Raw genomic sequence first — 19,582 nt, 5'->3', positions numbered from 1 at the left:
ATAATCACAGTTCACATGCTCTCACAGTGTGTGTGTTTATTTGTATGTGTGTGTATAATACTTGGTATGAAGGCTGTGTGAAGATGGGGTTGTTGTCGTTGACGTCGACGATGCGCAGGTAAACAGGGAGCTCTGAGAATCTGGGAGGGCTGCCCCTGTCCTCAGTGCGCACCGTGAAGTTCAGCCACTGAACCTGCTCGTAATCCACCGTCCTGTTGGCTATAATCTTACCTGAGGAAAAAACACGTTGAACATTAGACAGAAAGACTGCAATTCTGTTCTAAAATCTTTCACTGTGATAAAAATCTTTTTAAATGAGTAACAACAGAGAAAACAAGAACACACACCTGTGGACAGTTTCACACACTCATCCAATCACTCACACACTCACACCTGTGGACAGTTTCACACACTCACCCAGTCACTTACACCTGTGGACAGTTTCACACACTCACTCAGTCACTCACACACACACACACCTGTGGACAGTTTCACACACTCACTCAGTCACTCACACACACACACACCTGTGGACAGTTTCACACACTCACCCAGTCACTCACACACTCACCCAGTCACTCACACACACACCCCCATGGACAATCTTCCACCAATGTGCGTGTTTGGACTGCGGGAGGAAACGGGAGCCCCCCGGTGGAAACACAAACTGATAGTGAACTGTAAACTGTGGTGTGTGCTGTGGTAAGTGTGTGAGTGTATGGTGCTAGTTGTACACACCTGTAGAGGGGTCTTCTAATCGGACGTACCCTCCTCTGGGCAGATGCAGAAGCTCGTAGAAGATCTGTCCATTAGGGCCTTTGTCCGGATCTACCGCTGACACTGAGAGTAAAGTGGTGCCGGGCTGAGCCCCTTCCAGAATACTCTCTGAGAAATTAGTGACCCCAAACGGACGAAACCGGGGAGCATTGTCGTTCACGTCCAGCACGCTGATGGTCAGCCTGGCTGTCAGGAGCGGAGGAGAGGGGCAGAGTTATGTAGGTTATGGAGGAAGTGGATTATTCACCATAAGAAAGAAAATATCACAGAGGAAAGAAAGTATTGATTTTCAAAAGATCCATTGATTAATTTTTCATAAGTATTCACCCACATAAGAAAACAGGTGCCAATAAATGGTATTATTATAAAGCAACAATAAACGAGGTTCTCCTCAGAGAGTCACTGTACGGATCGGGTGTGAACTAAGAGGAATGTGTGTGTTTAAAAAGACAAAAGTACAGACAAACAGCAGACATCGTTGTATATAGGTTTACAGTGTAACATGGTGGAATAGATGTGGCAAGGAATTAAAAACGTTTAGTGGTAAAGTGGTAAATGAATATTAAACTGAAGAATGATCACATATTAAAGGTTTGGAATTATTTGCTTTTACTGTTATTTGGTTTGATTTGTCTAAATACAGTAATGTTTCATCTTTGAGAATATCACTGATGTAAACAGTGAGCACTACTATATTACACTGGGAAGTGCAGAGAGAGAGAGAGAGAGAGGAGAGAGGAGAGAGAGGGGGGGAGAGAGGGACAGAGAGAGGGGGGGAGAGAGGGACAGACAGAGAGGGGGAGAGAGAGAGAGGGGGGAGAGAGAGAGAGGGGGGACAGAGGAGAGAGGAGAGAGAGAGAGACAGAGAGAGAGGAGAGAGAGAGAGAGAGAGACAGAGACAGAGACAGAGAGAGAGAGAGGAGAGAGAGAGAGAGGAGAAAGAGAAAGAGAGAGAGAAAGGGGAAAGAGAAACACACAGAGAGAGAGAGAGAGAGAGAGAGAGAGAGAGTGAGAGAGAGAGAGGGAGGAAAGAGAAACAGAGAGAGAGGAGAGAGAGAGAGAGAGAACTAAATCACACTACTAAAGACAGTTCATTATTACCATTGGGAACACTGACTGACATGTCGATGACATCACTGGCGTTATCATGCACCGACACGATGATCTCAAAAGTAGCCACCAGCTCTCTGTTTAAAGGGTTTCGCACAAATACAGCACCTGAAGACACACACACACACACACACACACTCACAGTTTTAACCTGCAAACAATGCTAGTTGTGTCCAGAATTAAGGTCAGAGCTGTGGAGTAATTTCTGAATTGTAAATATCAATGCAAAATCCTTTGAGGAGATCTGAGTGTTTTTCCTCCCACGCTCCAAAAACACACGGTGGGAGGTGGATTAGTGACTGAAAAAAGTGCTTTGAGGTGTGAGTGTGTGAGTGAATGTGTGAGCGTGTGTCGCCCTGTGAAGGACTGGCGCCCCCCCCCCCCCCCAGGGTGTGTTCCTGTCTTGTGCCCAATGATTCCAGGTAGGCTCCAGACCCACCGCGACCCTGAACTGGATAAGGGTTACAGACAATGAATGAATGAAGGTTCTGTACAAATAAATATAATAATGATTATTATTAAAAATGTTCTCTGCACTGATGGAGCTCCAACTCTGATATGTACCTGACGTCTCTAATGTTTAGAACGCTGAATGCCTTCTAATCCTCATCATCTTGTGTAAACTCTACACCTCGTGCAGCAGGAGGACACACTCCACCTTAACACCCTTCACTGCAGAAATAACCTTCAGAAATAAAGTAGTTGTCTGATCTGTAGACGATGTTTCTGCCCGAGGGTCCACACCTGTCTGGTCTCACCTGTGTGAAAGTCGATGCCGAAAGACTCCTGCAGGCCACTGACCGGGTTATTCCCGTCATCCTTGGCCTCCACAGAGATGATGTAATACTCGAGGCGAGGTCGGAGGTCAGGGTCCTCGGCGGTGAGGGTGGCCACCACCACCCCGGGCGGAGTGGACTCGTTGACGCTGATGGTCTGGACGGGCTGCAGGAAGCGCGGCCGTGAGTCGTTCACGTCGTCCAGCACCACCGTAAGCGTGGCCGTACCCGATAGAGGAGGTGTGCCCCGGTCCGTCGCGGCCACGACCAGCCGGTACGAGGCACGCTCCTCTCGGTCCAGGGTAGCGTTCCCCACCAGCACGGCTCCGGACACGCCGTCCACCACAAAACGATCCTGAGCTCCACTCTCCAGACGATACTGCAGCCAGCCGTTAGAGCCAGCGTCCGCGTCCGTAGCCGACAGCTGGGTCACTACCACACCTGAGACACAGGCCACACACACGGGTCACAACATCTGCTAATTCTGCAGGTCATTTTACAGCTGTTCTAGGAAGTGACACGTTCCAAACTATCTCTTCGAGTTAATGATCGTCCTGGCCCCTGCTCACCCGCCTTAGGACGAGTTATTTACCCTCCGTCCCCAGCATCTGCTCCACTCCACACCTTCTTATCTGTGATGGGACCTTTACTAAAGACCTCCACTGCTTACACAAACTCAAGAGGCTACTTCTACCTGCAGTTTTACATTAAATATCTATTGTTTATAACGCGTTTGACCAGAGAAGGATGGGTCTTGGTTCTTCTTCTTCTTCAAGGTTTCTTCCTCCAGCTTCGAGCTTGATCTTTTAACATCAGTTGGATGTTTTCATTCTCGATGTGTGTGAAGCTGCTTTGTGACACTATCAGGTGGTAAAGAAATCGGACTTGACTTTCTCAGGGATTTTCATTCACTTCCATCATCGGTTTTGCTGCAGTCGCTGTGAAAACAAAACCATTCTCAGTAACACAAGTGTGTTGAGGGAACTGGAGCCTGACGCTGTGTGTGTGACCGTGGACTTCAGCCCCAACTCGCTCCGAGGGGTTTTACCTGCTCCCAGATCTGAAGGGGGACCTCAGTGGAAAGGGATTTTCCAGTGACAGACAGAAAGGGTCATTTTTCTAGTGAAGACAAACCGTATTTTTTTTCTTGGCGTTGAAGCAAATCACTAGATCTAACAAATGTAGAGAAATGAAGGTGATTACACGGATAAATAAAAATATAATACATTTTAGTGTTTTACTTCACACTGAACACGTCTCGTACAGACCCCATTAACTCAGTGAGTCTCGATGAGGGTCCATTCCCTGTGTGCACTAGTGTGTGTGTGTGTGTGTTCACTGCAACAGAGGGTTTAAATGCAGAGGCAATTTCAATGAAAATTAAAGCATTTTAATGCCATTTACATCATCATTTTAATATATTTTAATTTTATATCATACTTTTTACTCAGACACCTCTCTCTCTCTCTCTCTCTCTCATAGCCCTTTCACTGTCTCACTCTCTCTTCCCTCTCTTTCTTTCTCTGTATGTCTCTCTTTTTTCTCATTCTGTCTGTCTCTCACTGTGTATCTCTCTCTCTTCTCTCTCACACTCTCTCTCTCTCTGTTCCTTTTGTCCTTCTCTTTCATCATTGTGTCTCCTTCCTTCTCATCTCTCTCTCTCTCTCACCTGTGGGGCTGTTTTCAGGAAGGCGTACAGTGAAGCTGGAGGGGTTAAACACTGGCGGGTTGTCGTTTCTGTCAAGGATGGTGATGGTGAGAGGGACGCTGCTGTTGAGACCCCCGACGTCCTCTCCGACAACAAACAGTTCCACACGAGGGTCAGAGAACGCCTCTCGGTCCAACACTGCTCCCTGACGAACTGATACCACAGCTACAGCAGAGAGAGAGGGAGAGTGTGAAAGAGAGAGAGACAGAGAGAGAGAGAGAGAGAGAGAAAAAGAGAGAGTGAGAGAGAGAAAGAAAGAGAGAGTGAGAGAGAGAGAAAGAAAGAGACAGAGAGAGAGTGAGTGAGAGAGAGAGAGGGAGAGTGTGACAGAGAGAGAGAGAGAGAGAGAGAGAGAGAGAAAGAAAGAGAGAGAGAGTGAGAGAAAGAAAGAGAGAGTGAGAGAGAGAGACAGAGAGAGAGAGAGAGAGAGAGAAAGAAAGAGACAGAGAGAGAGTGAGTGAGAGAGAGAGAGAGAGAGGGAGGGAGAGTGTGAGAGAGAGATAGACAGAGAGAGAGAGAGAGAGAGAGAGAGAGAGAGAGAGAGAGAGAGAGAGAGAGAGAGAGAATGTGTGTGTGTGTGTGTTTCTAATGTCTGAAATATGAGGTATGAACAGTTTTACGCTGATGGCTGTGTCTGACCTGTGGTGGAGTTGATGGTGAAGAGGTCCACTCTGGGTCCCAGCAGGCTGTACTTCACTACAGCATTTATCCCGATATCTTTGTCCACAGCCAGGACAGGTCCATTCAGAATCACCACAGTGGTGCCTGATAGAGGGACACAAAGGAGGATAAGCATGGTTTTTACATGATTACACAATCACAGACACCATTCATATATGTGCACAGAGCTTATGTTGCTGGAAGTGAAAATCCCTTGTTCAGTGCTTGTTTAGATTAATGTGGGGATCAGGAACCCACCAACACACACACTGTGAAACAAGACCACCCAGTCAGTTTCCTGTGCGCTGCCTGAGTCAGAAAACATGGGATAAACTAGTTGTTTCAATTCTGCTCCGCTTCTGACGTCAAGTGCAGAGACTTTAGAATGGCCCCGCCCCCTCATCAGAGTCTGTCCAATCACAGCGCTAGACCCGTGTTTATGCGAGAGCACAAAGACGAGGGGAAAACTCAGCAAAACAGACACAACGAGCGCGGAGAAATAAGAGCACTGAGTAAAAACGGAGAAAACGAGAACGGAGAAAGAGAACAGAGTGAAAACGGCTAAAAACCAGAGCTTCTGCTCCTCGCTCCTCACTGCTGTGCGCTCAGGTCTACATTTATATAATTTTGTCTTAATGACACATGCAAAAGTCTTTTTCAAACATTTACAAAGCTTGTATCATTATTCACAAGATGATATCATAGTTTTCCATAATAAACACCACTGTAATACCTTTTAATACTGTCAGTAAGACCCTGTGTATTTAAAGGACTCTTCTATAATCACACTGCTGAGTGCTGTACCTGTGGGAGAGTTCTCACTGATCTCCCCTCTGTAGCTGGGGGATGTGAAGATGGGCCTGTTGTCATTTATGTCCAGAATGGTGACCACCAGCATGTCTGAGTCCTGCAGAGGGATGGAGGACAGGATCTTAGACCAGCAGTCAATCACCAGACAGCAGCAAGGTTTGTTAAGACATGCTCATCTAATATTACTTCTGAAATGCAGGGTATTTAAAGAGTTGTCTATTAATTATAAGGCGCTATAGTGTTGTATAGAGTAGTAAGGAGTAGTATAATGTAGCGGTGTGTGTGGTATACAGTTGTAAAGTGTGTTATGAAGAAGTAATGAGTTGTAAAGTGGGGTATATAACTGTGGCGCGATTTAAAGTGTTATAAAGTGTGCTACAGTGTGGTACAGATTTCTAATGATTTATAATCACATATATAATGATATATGTGATATAGCACTGTATACAGTTATATAATGTGGTACAGGGTTGTACTGTGTTGTATAGAGCGGTACAGTGGTGTTGTACTGTGTTGTATAGAGCGGTACAGGGTTGTATTGTGTTGTGTAGTGCGGTACAGTGATGTTGTAGTGTGTTGTATAGAGCGGTACAGTGGTGTTGTACTGTGTTGCATAGTGCGGTACAGTGGTGTTGTACTGTATTTTATAGAGCAGTACAGTGGTGTTGTACTGTGTTGTATAGAGCGGTACAGTGGTGTTGTACTGTGTTGTATAGAGCGGTACAGGGTTGTACTGTGTTGTGTAGAGCGGTACAGGGTTGTTGTACTGTTTTGTATAGAGCGGTACAGGGTTATACTGTGTTGTGTAGTGCGGTACAGGGTTGTACTGTGTTGTATAGAGCGGTACAGGGTTGTACTATGTTGTATAGAACGGTACAGGGTTGTACTGTGTTGTATAGAACGGTACAGTGGTGTTGTACTGTGTTGTGTAGACCGGTATAGGGTTGTACTGTGTTGTATAGAGCGGTACAGGGTTGTACTGTGTTGTATAGAGCGGTACAGGGTTGTACTGTGTTGTGTAGAGCGGTACAGTGGTGTTGTACTGTGTTGTATAGAGCGGTACAGGGTTGTACTGTGTTGTATAGAGCGGTACAAGGTTGTACTGTGTTGTATAGAGCGGTACAAGGTTGTACTGTGTTGTATAGAGCGGTGCAGGGTTGTACTGTGTTGTGTAGAGCGGTACAGTGGTGTTGTACTGTGTTGTATAGAGCGGTACAGGGTTGTACTGTGTTGTATAGAGCGGTACAGGGTTGTACTGTGTTGTATAGAGCGGTACAGGGTTGTACTGTGTTGTGTAGAGCGGTACAAGGTTGTACTGTGTTGTATAGAGCGGTACAAGGTTGTACTGTGTTGTATAGAGCGGTACAAGGTTGTACTGTGTTGTATAGAGCGGTGCAGGGTTGTACTGTGTTGTGTAGAGTGGTACAGTGGTGTTGTACTGTGTTGTATAGAGCGGTACAAGGTTGTATTGTGTTGTGTAGAGCGGTGAAGGGTTGTACTGTGTTGTATAGAGCGGTACAGGGTTGTACTGTGTTGTATAGAGCGGTGCAGGGTTGTACTGTGTTGTATAGAGCAGTACAGTGGTGTTGTACTGTGTTGTATAGAGCGGTACAGGGTTGTACTGTGTTGTATAGAGCGGTACAGGGTTGTACTGTGTTGTATAGAGCGGTACAGGGTTGTACTGTGTTGTATAGAGCGGTACAGGGTTGTACTGTGTTGTATAGAGCGGTACAGTGGTGTTGTACTGTGTTGTATAGAGCGGTACAGTGGTGTTGTACTGTGTTGTGTAGAGTGGTACAGTGGTGTTGTACTGTGTTGTATAGAGCGGTACAGGGTTGTACTGTTTTGTATAGAGCGGTACAATGTTGTACTATGTTGTATAGAGCGGTACAAGGATGTACTGTGTTGTATAGAGCGGTACAAGGTTGTACTGTGTTGTATAGAGCAGTACAAAGTTGTACTGTGTTGTGTAGAGTGGTACAGTGGTGTTGTACTGTGTTGTATAGAGCGGTACAGGGTTGTACTGTGTTGTGTAGAGTGGTACAGTGGTGTTGTACTGTGTTGTATAGAGCGGTGCAGGGTTGTACTGTGTTGTGTAGAGTGGTACAGTGGTGTTGTACTGTGTTGTATATAGTGGTACAGTGGTGTTGTACTGTGTTGTATAGAGCGGTACAGGGTTGTACTGTGTTGTGTAGAGTGGTACAGTGGTGTTGTACTGTGTTGTATAGAGCGGTGCAGGGTTGTACTGTGTTGTGTAGAGTGGTACAGTGGTGTTGTACTGTGTTGTATAGAGTGGTACAGTGGTGTTGTACTGTGTTGTATAGAGCGGTGCAGGGTTGTCTTGTGTTGTATAGAGCGGTGCAGGGTTGTACTGTGTTGTATAGAGTGGTGCAGGGTTGTACTGTTTTGTATAGAGCGGTGCAGGGTTGTACTGTGTTGTGTAGAGTGGTACAGTGGTGTTGTACTGTGTTGTATAGAGCGGTGCAGGGTTGTACTGTGTTTTGTAGAGTGGTACAGTGGTGTTGTACTGTGTTGTATAGAGTGGTACAGTGGTGTTGTACTGTGTTGTATAGAGCGGTGCAGGGTTGTCTTGTGTTGTATAGAGCGGTACAGGGTTGTACTGTGTTGTGTAGAGTGGTACAGTGGTGTTGTACTGTGTTGTATAGAGCGGTGCAGGGTTGTACTGTGTTGTGTAGAGTGGTACAGTGGTGTTGTACTGTGTTGTATAGAGTGGTACAGTGGTGTTGTACTGTGTTGTATAGAGCGGTGCAGGGTTGTCTTGTGTTGTATAGAGCGGTGCAGGGTTGTACTGTGTTGTATAGAGTGGTGCAGGGTTGTACTGTGTTGTATAGAGCGGTGCAGGGTTGTACTGTGTTGTGTAGAGTGGTACAGTGGTGTTGTACTGTGTTGTGTAGAGTGGTACAGTGGTGTTGTACTGTGTTGTATAGAGCGGTGCAGGGTTGTACTGTGTTGTACATATTGTTGTAAGGTGTCACAGAGTAATTATATTTACCCTGCGGGAAATACGGGGGTTCTCTGGATTGTCTTTGACAGTGATGGTCAGTGTATATTCAGCAACTCTCTCTCTGTCCAGTGGTCTGTTCACCTGAACCACTCCTGACTGAGAGAGAGAGAGAGAGAGAGAGAGATTAAACCTTTAAAGTGCAGTTATTATGCAGTGCTCTAAAGTACTGTTGAACTAAAAGCCACGTAGTAAAGAAAGTCAGTGATGCAGACTGCAGGGCCCATTACTGGCTGCATGAAGAAGCTAATTCTAGGCTAGTGTAATTCAGTACACTAAAAACTCTCACAGTTTCGTTGATGTAGAAGGCTCCGTCTGGGTTGCCCGCTGTGATGTTGAAAGTCAGGAGAGCGTTCCGTCCACTGTCTGCGTCCTGCGCTCGGACACGTGCGATGGATGTGTGGATAGAAGCTCCTTCACTCACGCTGGTGTTCAGGGGCAAGTTCAGCAGCATGGGGTCGTTATCGTTAATGTCCAGCACCTGAACCCCCACCATCACCTGATACAAAACACAGTAACCCTCAAAACCTGCAGGATCAGTCGGAATAATCCCAGAATCACCCGGAATTACACTGGAAAAGTGAGGAGCGCTGTATATGGGAGTGATGTATTGGTATGAGGTACATGTTTGGTTTGGTCTGTCCCTTCAGATTAGACCGTAACAATACAGGCTTCCCTCAGAGCACGAGGAGGAACCACTGAGAGAAGCCCATGCTCAGCTATTAGAGACCAGAGTCAAACAAAGAGCAGTGTATAAACACAGAGCAGTATGAATGCAGAATGATGGAGGTACAGTTAGTGTACAGTGGTCTATATCATCGTCTACGTAAATGTTTTCTGTTTTCTTTTTAGACCGAGTACCACCCAGTTACTAAACCCAATCCTCCAAGCTCCAGCTGTGAGTCTTATCACAGAAAGGTGTGTGGCCCCTGGTTCTTCCTCTGTTCCAAGGGCCAAATTTTTGCATGGTTTTGTTGCATTTTATACTTGACATTTGTATTTTAAAACATTTACTAAAAGACAAAGTGAGAAAACAAGCGAGAATGTTTTAAACATTCATGAGAACATTTTGTCAACTGTCAGAAGTCAATTATATACCACTCATATGCTGTAACATGCTGTAGGAGAGAACGGTGCGGTGCTTGGAGCAGGTCACAGCGGCTCTCTGCTCTTGTATCAGGGGGTGAAGGAGGTGTGGCGCTGTGTTAAACGGTGCTTTAAGACTCTAATGATGCAAAGAACTGCCACATTGTTTTCCTTCAGCTGAGAATTTCCTTCTATTTTATCTTCACATTTACAGAAATCTCACTTTGTTTCTCTCTATTTTTTGCCACTGGAATTAATGTAATTAGGGCTCCATAGTATTTCTCAGGCTTGGCCTTGGCTTCTTCTTTACCCTTTTTATGATAAAGTCCCAACCGCTCACGTCTGTCTCTAGCCTTTGCTTACATTCAGTAAACAGCTGAAACTGGGCTTTCTTCACATGGATGTCTCTGGGGGGTCACACTGGGGAACGCTGGACACTGGGGGAACCCTCCAACCCCTGCCCCCCATTCCTTAAATAAGTAGTAAATCTTTTTTAATCATTACCACCTCTTGCTGCTTCACCCCACAGTTTGAGAACCACTCTAAACTAAAAACTAGCTAGTTCGGCTGTAGAAACGTCGGTTCCTGTTGTCTCCCTCTACTGGACAGGTCAGAAACGGCTTGAATGTTCTACTACACCCAAAAATATTAATAATATTTAGTTATTAATCAAGTTAATCAAAAATATTCATGTGACTATATCACAGATAGCAGTTAGACGTGGTGAATACTCATAAGAGGGTCTTGTGAAACAGCTACGTTCACTGAGTGCAGCTGAAAATGCCTCATGGACACACTTAGCAGACCCTTACATTCTTTACAGAAGTCCAAAAGCACATACAGCGGGTGAAATAAGGTGCTATTGACAGGACATTCTCACCAGATGTCAGTAACAACCCGTCCAGTCCACACACGCAAAGAAATCAAACAATGAATTAACTTGTGTGTAATAATGAGAAAAGACACAGGGGAAAAGGATTGAACACGTGAAGAAAGAGAGGTGCACACAGCCACGGAGAGTCACCACACCACCTGAAATCTATCAGTAATTAGAAAGCAATCCTGCGTCTCAGTGCAAATTAATATCAGCTGCTTCATCTGGTGGCCTACAAAAAAGGTGGCTCATTACCAAGGTGCCACACAAGAAACATCTCATGACGCTCTCAAGACTTTCACAACCTTATTGTTGCAGAACATGGTGATGTCACTGGTTACAGAAGAGTTTCTAAACTCCTGGAGGTTCCAGTGAGCCCTGTTGGGGCCATAATCTGGAAGTGGAAAGAACATTATTGCACCATCAACCAGCCAGAAACTGCCCCCCGAAAGGTTTCACACAGAGGAGTGAAAGGAATCATCAGAAGAGTTGCCCAAGTGCCAAAGACCACTTCTGGAGAGTTACAGAAAGACCAGGAATCAGCAGGTGCAACTGTTTCAAAGAAAACGATAAGTAAATCACTCAACCGCCACGGCCCGTATGCACTCTGACCACGAGAGACTCCGCTTCTGAAGAAAAAGCAGGTTGAAGCATGTTTAAAGTTTGCTCAACAACATTTAGAAAAGCCTGTGAAGTACTGGGAGAATATAGACTGGTCAAAGGCACGGCATATCACCCCCTAAACACCGCACCAACACTGGAGTTTGGAGGAGGGGACATCGTGGTGTGGGCTGTTTTTCAGCATACGGCACTGGCACGCTTCTGTCATTGAAGGAAGAACGAATGGGCAACTGTACAGAGACATTCTTGAGAATTCAATGTCAAAAGCACCTTTAGAAATATATTTAGGGCTTGGTTTCTCAACAGCATTTTAGAACAAAGTAGGTTCTTAAGTGGTAGAGTTAGCATCACACTGAACACTCTCTCTCTCTCTCTCTTCTAAGATGATATTAACACTGGAACCTTTTGGGGAACTGGGCCTAGATCAGTCTAATAAAATAAAGCCTTTAAAGTCTATTAAACCGCAGACCAAAAGCCCATTAGCACCATTAGCATAAATGCATGAAGTCCCTATTGTAGAGAGTTACTAAGATAATTAAAGCACTATTCTTGTTGATACTGTGTTGTGTTCAATCTGTGTGTTTGTGTGTGTGTACCATGCTGCTCCGTGGAGGTGTCCCCAAGTCTCTAGCGGTGATGGTGATGTTGTAGTAGGCTGTAGTTTCTCGATCCAGTTCCACATCTCTCCTCACTCTCAGCTCACCCTCCACAGGAGACACTATAAACTCGTCTAACACACACAGACACCCGGGGCAACAATCAATATATACAACATGCGCATAATCTACTACAGGAAGCACGGTTCTGTTTGGGCTACCACAGATCCAGCCCCCTGGGAAAAACTTGGGAAAACCCTGGGAAGTTTGAAAGAGACTCCTCTGGTGAGGTAAACTCCGACCTGGAGGAAGAGGGTGGCCTTGCCCTTAAGTGAGGGAGAGCGCCTCACACCCTGCAGGACATCAAAGGGCAATCCCAAGAGACAACCATCAACTCGGCAGAAGTGGTTTGGTCTGCGTTGTGGAACAATGCTTTAGAAACTCAGCAAGCCCTGTTCACACCCCACCTCAGGAGTGTGTGTGTTTCGCAGGGTGTGTAGTGTTCCTTTGCTTAAAGCTGACGTTCTTGATTTGTTTAAAAAAAAACTTCTGAGGAAGTTTCCTCACCGTTTGCCGCTAGCTAAAAAAAAAAGTGTCTCGGTCCGTTATGCTAGGCTTTCTCCCTCTTTGCTCAAGGCGAACGCATCTGTGTTTTAGACAACGGAGAGAACTCCAAACATTGAAAAGCATGAACCAAGATGAGGATGTGGCTCTATTCCTGCCCCATAGAGGGGTAATATTGGCTTATTTTTGTTGTTTCTGATCACTTAAGGTGGAATGTTCCCGAACTCGGGGGATGGTTAACTGCATTAACAAAAATTCTCGATTTACAAATTAGCTTCTGTGGTGAAAAAACTTTACAATTCAGCCGCTTACAAAAATCAGTGGCTTTGTTTCCTCTAACACACTGTTCAACCTTTAAAGGCAGAGCTTCTGAACGTAAACAAACCAGTAAACAGTGTTTCCCCACAACCGTAGAGGTCCACTTTAAGGACAAGGTCACCATGTTCCTCCAGCTTAAAAAAGACGTGTCCCTTTCTAGGTTTTAAGTTTCATGAAATCCATGGGTGAATCTGTGGTAGCACGAGCAAACAAGCTGTAACCTTGTGATATTTTGTGATATATTTCAGAGATATCATAAAATATAAATATATAAATGGACGGTTTTGACGTGTGTGTATTAAGTCGGGGGCTGTCTGCTACTTTTCTGTGAAGGTTTTCCAGTAGAGGCTGGAATATTGAAGTGAGTAGAAGTTTTGATGATATTCAGCCATGAGCACATTAGTCTCCAACACTCCAGAGGACACAGTTCCACTGTTCCACTGATCCTAGAACATTGCTGGGAGCTGTATATCTCTAGCTGATGTGTGGCATGGTGTATGGTTACCTCAGGCTTGACTGCAGCTCTGTGTGTGTGTGTGTGTGTTTGTGACTGAAGACGTATGGTAAAAAATATCCCTGAATGGAATGAATGCATGTTTTTTAACCGTTTAAATGCAGAGCTCTCACTGTTTGGGTCTCCAGCGGTGATGCTGTACTCCACCTTCCCATTGAGGCCTGAGTCTTCATCACTAGCTTTGACGGTGCAGACTCTGGGTCCTGGCTGACCCTCAGTGATCTCAAACGGACCCTCGAAGGGACGGGGAAATTGCGGGGTCACGTCATTCACATCTATTATATTCACCAGCACCTACAGGACATGGTGTGGGTCAGTGATTAGAGACGGTCGAGCTAACAACAGGGAAATGTTCGTGACAAATGGAGGAATAGGATTAAAATGATTTGAATCTTGTTTTGAGGACTGTGTGGAGTGAAGGTTAAACTGTGTTTACAAAACCTCATTTACCACAGTTAAACATACATTTGTCATTTATTTACCTCAACTGCAGAAAACAAACAAAGACACTAGCATTTTCACAAATGACCTGAAATATAATATTAATAACCACATGATTTGCATTTCCTTGATTTGCAATGTGTGTGAATAGAGCATAACGTGAGAGAGAAGAGTGAGGAGTGTGAGGGAGAGAACAGAATGAGAAGTGAAAGAAAGAGCAGAGTGAGGAGTGAGAGATAAAACAGAGTGAGGAGTGCGTGAGAGAGCAGAGTAAGGAGTGAAAGAGAGAGCAGAGTGAGTGAGAGAGAGAACAGAGTGAGAAGAGAGTGAGTGAGGAGTGAAAGAGAGAGCAGAGTGAGTGAGAGAGAAGAGTGAGGAGTGAGAGGGAGAGAACAGAGTGAGTAAGGAGTGAAAGAGAGAGCAGAGTGAGGATTGAGCAAGAAAGAAGAGTGAGGAGAGAGCGAAGTGAGGAGTGAAAGAGAGAGCAGAGTGAGTGAGAGAGAAGAGTGAGGAGTGAGAGGGAGAGAACAGAGTGAGTAAGGAGTGAAAGAGAGAGCAGAGTGAGGATTGAGCAAGAAAGAAGAGTGAGGAGAGAGCGAAGTGAGGAGTGAAAGAGAGAGCAGAGTGAGGAGGAGGTGAGAGAGAAGAGTGAGAGAAGAGTTAGGCGTGAGAGGGAGAGAGCAGAATGAGGTGAGAGCAAGAGAGCGGAGTAGTGAAAAAGAGAAGAGTGAGGAGTGAATGAGAGAGAAGAGCTAGGAGTGAGAGGGAGAGAGTTGAATGAGTAGAGAGCGAGAGAGCAGAGTGAGTAGTGAAAGAGAGAAGAGTGAGGAATGAGAGGGAGAGGGAAGAATGAGGAATAACAGAGAGAGAAGGGTGAGGAATGAGAGGGAGTGTGAAGAGTGAGGAGTGTGAGAGAGTGAAGAGTGAGATGCAGAGAGAGATGATTATCAAATATATTTGAACTAAGGCCACATATATAAGAGAAGGTGTGTATTGTATTTATGGAGTACGGTACACTGACACTCACCGTGGCACTCGATGTGAGTCGGAGCTGTGGTACTGGACACTGGTCAGTAGCAGTGATGACCAGTGAGTAGCGTCCACCACTGATCTCATAGTCCAGCTCTTTCATCACCACTATCCGGCCCTGTGTGTGGGACACACAGATGTGCAGAAAACAGCTGCATCATACTACATTACACATCACTCATTCATTCAGTCATCTACTGTAACCAATTCATCCTGTTCAGGGGCGTGGTCAGACTACAGCCTACCTGGAATCATTTGGCACAAGGCAGGAATACATCACAGGGCATCACACACTCACCCTGTCACTCACACCTGTGGACAGTTTCAAACATTCACCCAGTCACTCACACCTGTGGACAATTTCACACACTAACCCAGTCACTCTCTCTCACACACACACACACACACACACACCTGTGGACAGTTTCACACACTAACCCAGTCACACACACACACACACACACACACACCTGTGGACAGTTTCACACACTAACCCATCACACACACACACACACACACACACCTGTGGACAGTTTCACAGATTCACCCAGTCACTCACACACTTACACCTGTTTCACACATTCACTCAGTCACTCACACCTGTGGACAATTTCACACACTAACCCAGTCACTCTCTCTCTCTCACAAACACACACACACACACACCTGTGGACAGTTTCACACACTCACCCAGTCTCACACACACACACACGTGGACAGTTTCACACACTAACCCAGTCACACACACACACACACCTGTGGACAGTTTCACAGATTCACCCAGTCACTCACACACTTACACCTGTTTCACACATTCACTCAGTCACTCACACCTGTGGACAGTTTCACACACTCACCCAGTCACACAATCACCATTGTGAACAATTTCAGCCATTCACCCAGTCACTCAATCACTCCTGTGGACAATTTCGCCTAGTCATTCGTACACACTTGTACACACTCATAGTAGTCACTCACACAGTCAGTCACTCACATCTGTGGAAAATTTCACACACTCACCCATTTACTAACAAAGTAACACACACACACGCATCCTTGAGGCCAATTCGTCTACGAACATGTGTGTTTGGACAGTGGGGGAAACTGGAACCCCTGGAAGAAACCCACACAGACTCGGAGAAAACACCTGCAGTGCAACCGCTCCCACCTCATTTTACAGCACTTACAGGTGGCACTGCAGTATAAACTACCATGTGCGTTACTGTACCGTGGTGGAGCTGATGTTGAAGGTTTGAGCCAGGTTGCCGAGGGCGATGGCATACCGCAGAGTGCCATTGAGCCCCTCATCCGGGTCTGTGGCAGTAACCGTGGCGATAGTGGACCCCACCGTGTCCGGCCCCTCGGTCAGAACGGTCACGTACTCCTTCGCTGCAAACACGGGGGCGTTGTCATTCTCGTCTATGATCCGCACCCACACCATGGTGGAGGTCTGCGGGGGGCAGGAGAAACACAAATGATGTCTCAATGTAATGTTATTTCCTTGGTCCGGCCACGTCATGTTTATCACTGTGGAGGAGAACATACACGTCTTAGTTCACACTCTTTAACATTGTTTTATTAGTTTCATTAACCCTCAGAGTTATTGTTATTTTGTCTAATTATTTACTCATTAATACACAGTCGAAGTGCTATACCATGACATAAACACTGTTACTACACACACTGATAACACACAGCAGAGCGTGTGCAGACAAGCCTCGGTATCTCCATCACTCAGAATATAACTGAAGATAATCCTGTTAAAATCAGTAAATCTCTGCATCTCAGACCAAAACAAATGCTTCGTATTCAATCACAGCCTTCCTTCAGTCACACCTCCCACTACTCTTTGTTTTCACAGCACAGTTCGCAGAGAGAACAGCCGCTAAACACAAACACCTCATTATAGCAGTAATACTTTCTCAGAAAAGCTTTTAGCAGAAGAACTTTTTCTTTTTTTTCCCCAAGATATTTGGATGGTCACTTTAATCTAAAAGCATGTCACTGTCTCTTCTCTTGACACAGAGTGTGTGTGAGAGAGTGTGTTCGGCTCAGGATGCCTTCACTCCACTATGTCTGTACACAATTATTATGTTTGCTGTTCTGTTGATTTTAAAATATCAGCTACAGCGCCTTTAATTTACAGTGGCTCTTCATTTTCTGCTGCAGCATGTGGTCACTCAGAAACTGACTGGAGAGAGTCATTTATTTTATTGATTTTTCAATGCCAAAGTAATAACAAGGGCACATTACATAATATACCACACACAACAACTCATCATCAATATCACATTTATCCAGTCTTGATAAAACAGCTCCTGGTCTACATTCTACACTCACTGGCCGTTTTATCAGCTCCAGACCTCCTACGACTGCAGAATGTGGTCCAGCAGTTTCTCTTTGTTAGCCTCCTTTCAGCACTGCTGTGTCTGATCCACTTATTTTACTGCAACACACACTAACACACCACCATTATGTGAGTGTGTATAATTAATACATTCATAAGGAATGTTCATGTTTTCACTGACTGGTTTGTCTCACCCTCAGATGAACAGCTGCGTCTCGTTTCCCGGACGGACGGCTGTTTTGAACGATTATTTAACAGACCATGTAGCTGTTGTTTACAGCAAAGGATCACCTCTGATATGATGCATAAAAAACCCCAGAAGCATAATCAAACCCACTGAAAAATTCCCCAAACGCCCCCTGTGGACCACCCAGTGTCACCACTCCTCACGGCTTAAAGTTCATAGCAGGGTTTCCCCAACAATTAAATTCTCAACTCATAGGAGGGTCCCTTTAATGAGTCAACAACAACCTGCCGCTGAGGTGTCACCTATGTTCATGAGAAGTTCAGTATATACCCCTCCAGTATGAAGAGGCACCTGGAGTGAGGCACTAGAGGAACTGCTACAGCTACAAAAAGACTGACAGATAGACAGATAGATAGACAGACAGCCAAGACAGACATACAGACAGACAGACAGACAGACCAACAGACAAGACAAGACAGACAGACAGGACAAGATAGACAGACAGACAGACAGACAAGACAGATATACAGACAGGACAAGATAGACAGACAGACAAGACAGATATACAGACAGGACAAGACAGACAGACAGCCAGCCAAGACAGACAGACAGACAAGATATATAGACAGACAGCCAAGACAGACAAGATAGATAGACAGACAGCCAAGACAGACATACAGACAGACAGATAGACAGACCAACAGACAAGATAGACAGACAGACAGACAAGACAAGATAGACAAGACAAGACAGATAGACAGACCAACAGACAAGACAAGGCAGACAGACAGACAGACAAGACAAGACAGACAGACAGACAAGACAAGACAGACAGACAAGACAAGACAGACAGACATACAAGACAAGACAGACAGGCCTGAAAGACAGACACAAAGGTAGGAATATATTGATCCCTGAGGGAAAATCAAGTGTCACAGCAGCACATACGTTTCTAATGAGTTTAAATCTGAAGTAATCCACAAAAAATGGGAAATTCAGTGAAAAATAAAACCTGATTTCATAAAATTATAAAAAAAAAAAAAACACCCAAACAATATGGACTTGTGAAAACTGTGCAGGATCTGTTGTGACACCCAAACTGCCTCAGATCTGAACAAATCCATCTTCCCTTTCCACCAAAAGAAATCTGGCTCTTGGATTGTTTCGGGAGGGGGGGGGTTGGTTCCAGTGTTGATGACTGAACTGTGTCAGAGCCATAGATAGCTGGATGGAGTCAGGACAGGGATCTGTCAGATCAGAGTTACACACAGTGTGTGAATGTTGTCGAGTTCAGAGCTGTCCACAAAAAACACAAACTGAGCACTTTCCTGTTTTTATTTCCTTCTGTTGTATATAGACCACGGTGTAAATTACCCCATAGTGCTTTACGTGAGGCTAACAGTGAGAGTGTGGACGGGGGGCTTATGACCTATAGTCTGTGCTGCATACTCTATGTGAACTCACGTTAAAATGATTACAAATGCCCCTTTAACTGTGGCATATGATGGTGCTGACCGTAGCAAACTGGACTGGAGCTAAACGCGGCCCAAACAGTGATCTGTGGTGTGGCCCTGACGTGTAGTTTCCGTGGCACTCATGTAGGAGGTGTGTGCAGTTCAGTTGAGTCTCGTTCCATGAAACAAGTGGGCAAAGAAAATGGAGGATGTGGGCAAGGAGTGTTGTGTGTGTTTCCGTCCTGCCACTTTCAGGAGAACCACTCAATGTTGGCCATAAACGACATGGAGCTGGAGAAAACCCCGCTTTGAGAACAGAACACACACACACACACACAAAAGAACAAGGATTGTATATTAACCAACAGTAAAATAATGAGGTTTTTCAAATGGGGTGTTCACGTTTGAACCACAGCACCTCCATTTTATATCTGAATACTTCAGAGATGTAGTAATGTGCTTGTAATGATAATATATTAGTGTTTGGTTGAACACAAGCACTTTCAATGCACGAGAAGCCCATCTGTGGCTTTATTTAAATCACCAGAGTGACCATTCCACACCACAACAAACCACAGGCACAGAGCAGTTGTGCTGGAGACTGCTTCAGAGGCAGGCTGTTAATACCCAGTTACACAACAAACAGGGCGTATGATTGTTCAGGTCTGATATACACCACTCCAAAAAC

General features: G+C 45.2%; 1 protein-coding gene across 2 annotated transcripts in view; it reads right to left on the bottom strand.

Annotated features, from left to right (window-relative positions):
• Nucleotides 1–19,582, bottom strand: part of cdh23 (cadherin-related 23) — a 422,443-nt gene that overhangs the window by 32,534 nt on the left and 370,327 nt on the right. Inside the window, exons 38-50 of one of the 2 annotated variants that reach the window (XM_066679568.1) lie at nucleotides 16,135–16,356; nucleotides 14,905–15,024; nucleotides 13,550–13,730; nucleotides 12,041–12,174; nucleotides 9,153–9,362; nucleotides 8,855–8,962; nucleotides 5,836–5,938; nucleotides 5,011–5,136; nucleotides 4,333–4,536; nucleotides 2,646–3,104; nucleotides 1,879–1,995; nucleotides 739–963; nucleotides 62–231 (exon numbers count right to left, since the gene is read on the bottom strand). In XM_066679568.1, coding sequence (XP_066535665.1) covers nucleotides 62–231; nucleotides 739–963; nucleotides 1,879–1,995; nucleotides 2,646–3,104; nucleotides 4,333–4,536; nucleotides 5,011–5,136; nucleotides 5,836–5,938; nucleotides 8,855–8,962; nucleotides 9,153–9,362; nucleotides 12,041–12,174; nucleotides 13,550–13,730; nucleotides 14,905–15,024; nucleotides 16,135–16,356 — 2,379 coding nt within the window. Of the gene's footprint in view, nucleotides 1–61; nucleotides 232–738; nucleotides 964–1,878; nucleotides 1,996–2,645; nucleotides 3,105–4,332; nucleotides 4,537–5,010; nucleotides 5,137–5,835; nucleotides 5,939–8,854; nucleotides 8,963–9,152; nucleotides 9,363–10,829; nucleotides 10,951–12,040; nucleotides 12,175–13,549; nucleotides 13,731–14,904; nucleotides 15,025–16,134; nucleotides 16,357–19,582 lie in introns of those variants that run through there. The other variant, XM_066679566.1, reaches the window with a different exon arrangement.

Source organism: Hoplias malabaricus, chromosome 8 (genome assembly GCF_029633855.1).
Source record: "Hoplias malabaricus isolate fHopMal1 chromosome 8, fHopMal1.hap1, whole genome shotgun sequence".
In the NCBI taxonomy this organism is placed as follows: domain Eukaryota; kingdom Metazoa; phylum Chordata; class Actinopteri; order Characiformes; family Erythrinidae; genus Hoplias; species Hoplias malabaricus.
The sequence above is the reverse complement of the archived record's forward strand: the minus strand, read 5'-3'. Positions and strand labels throughout refer to the sequence as shown.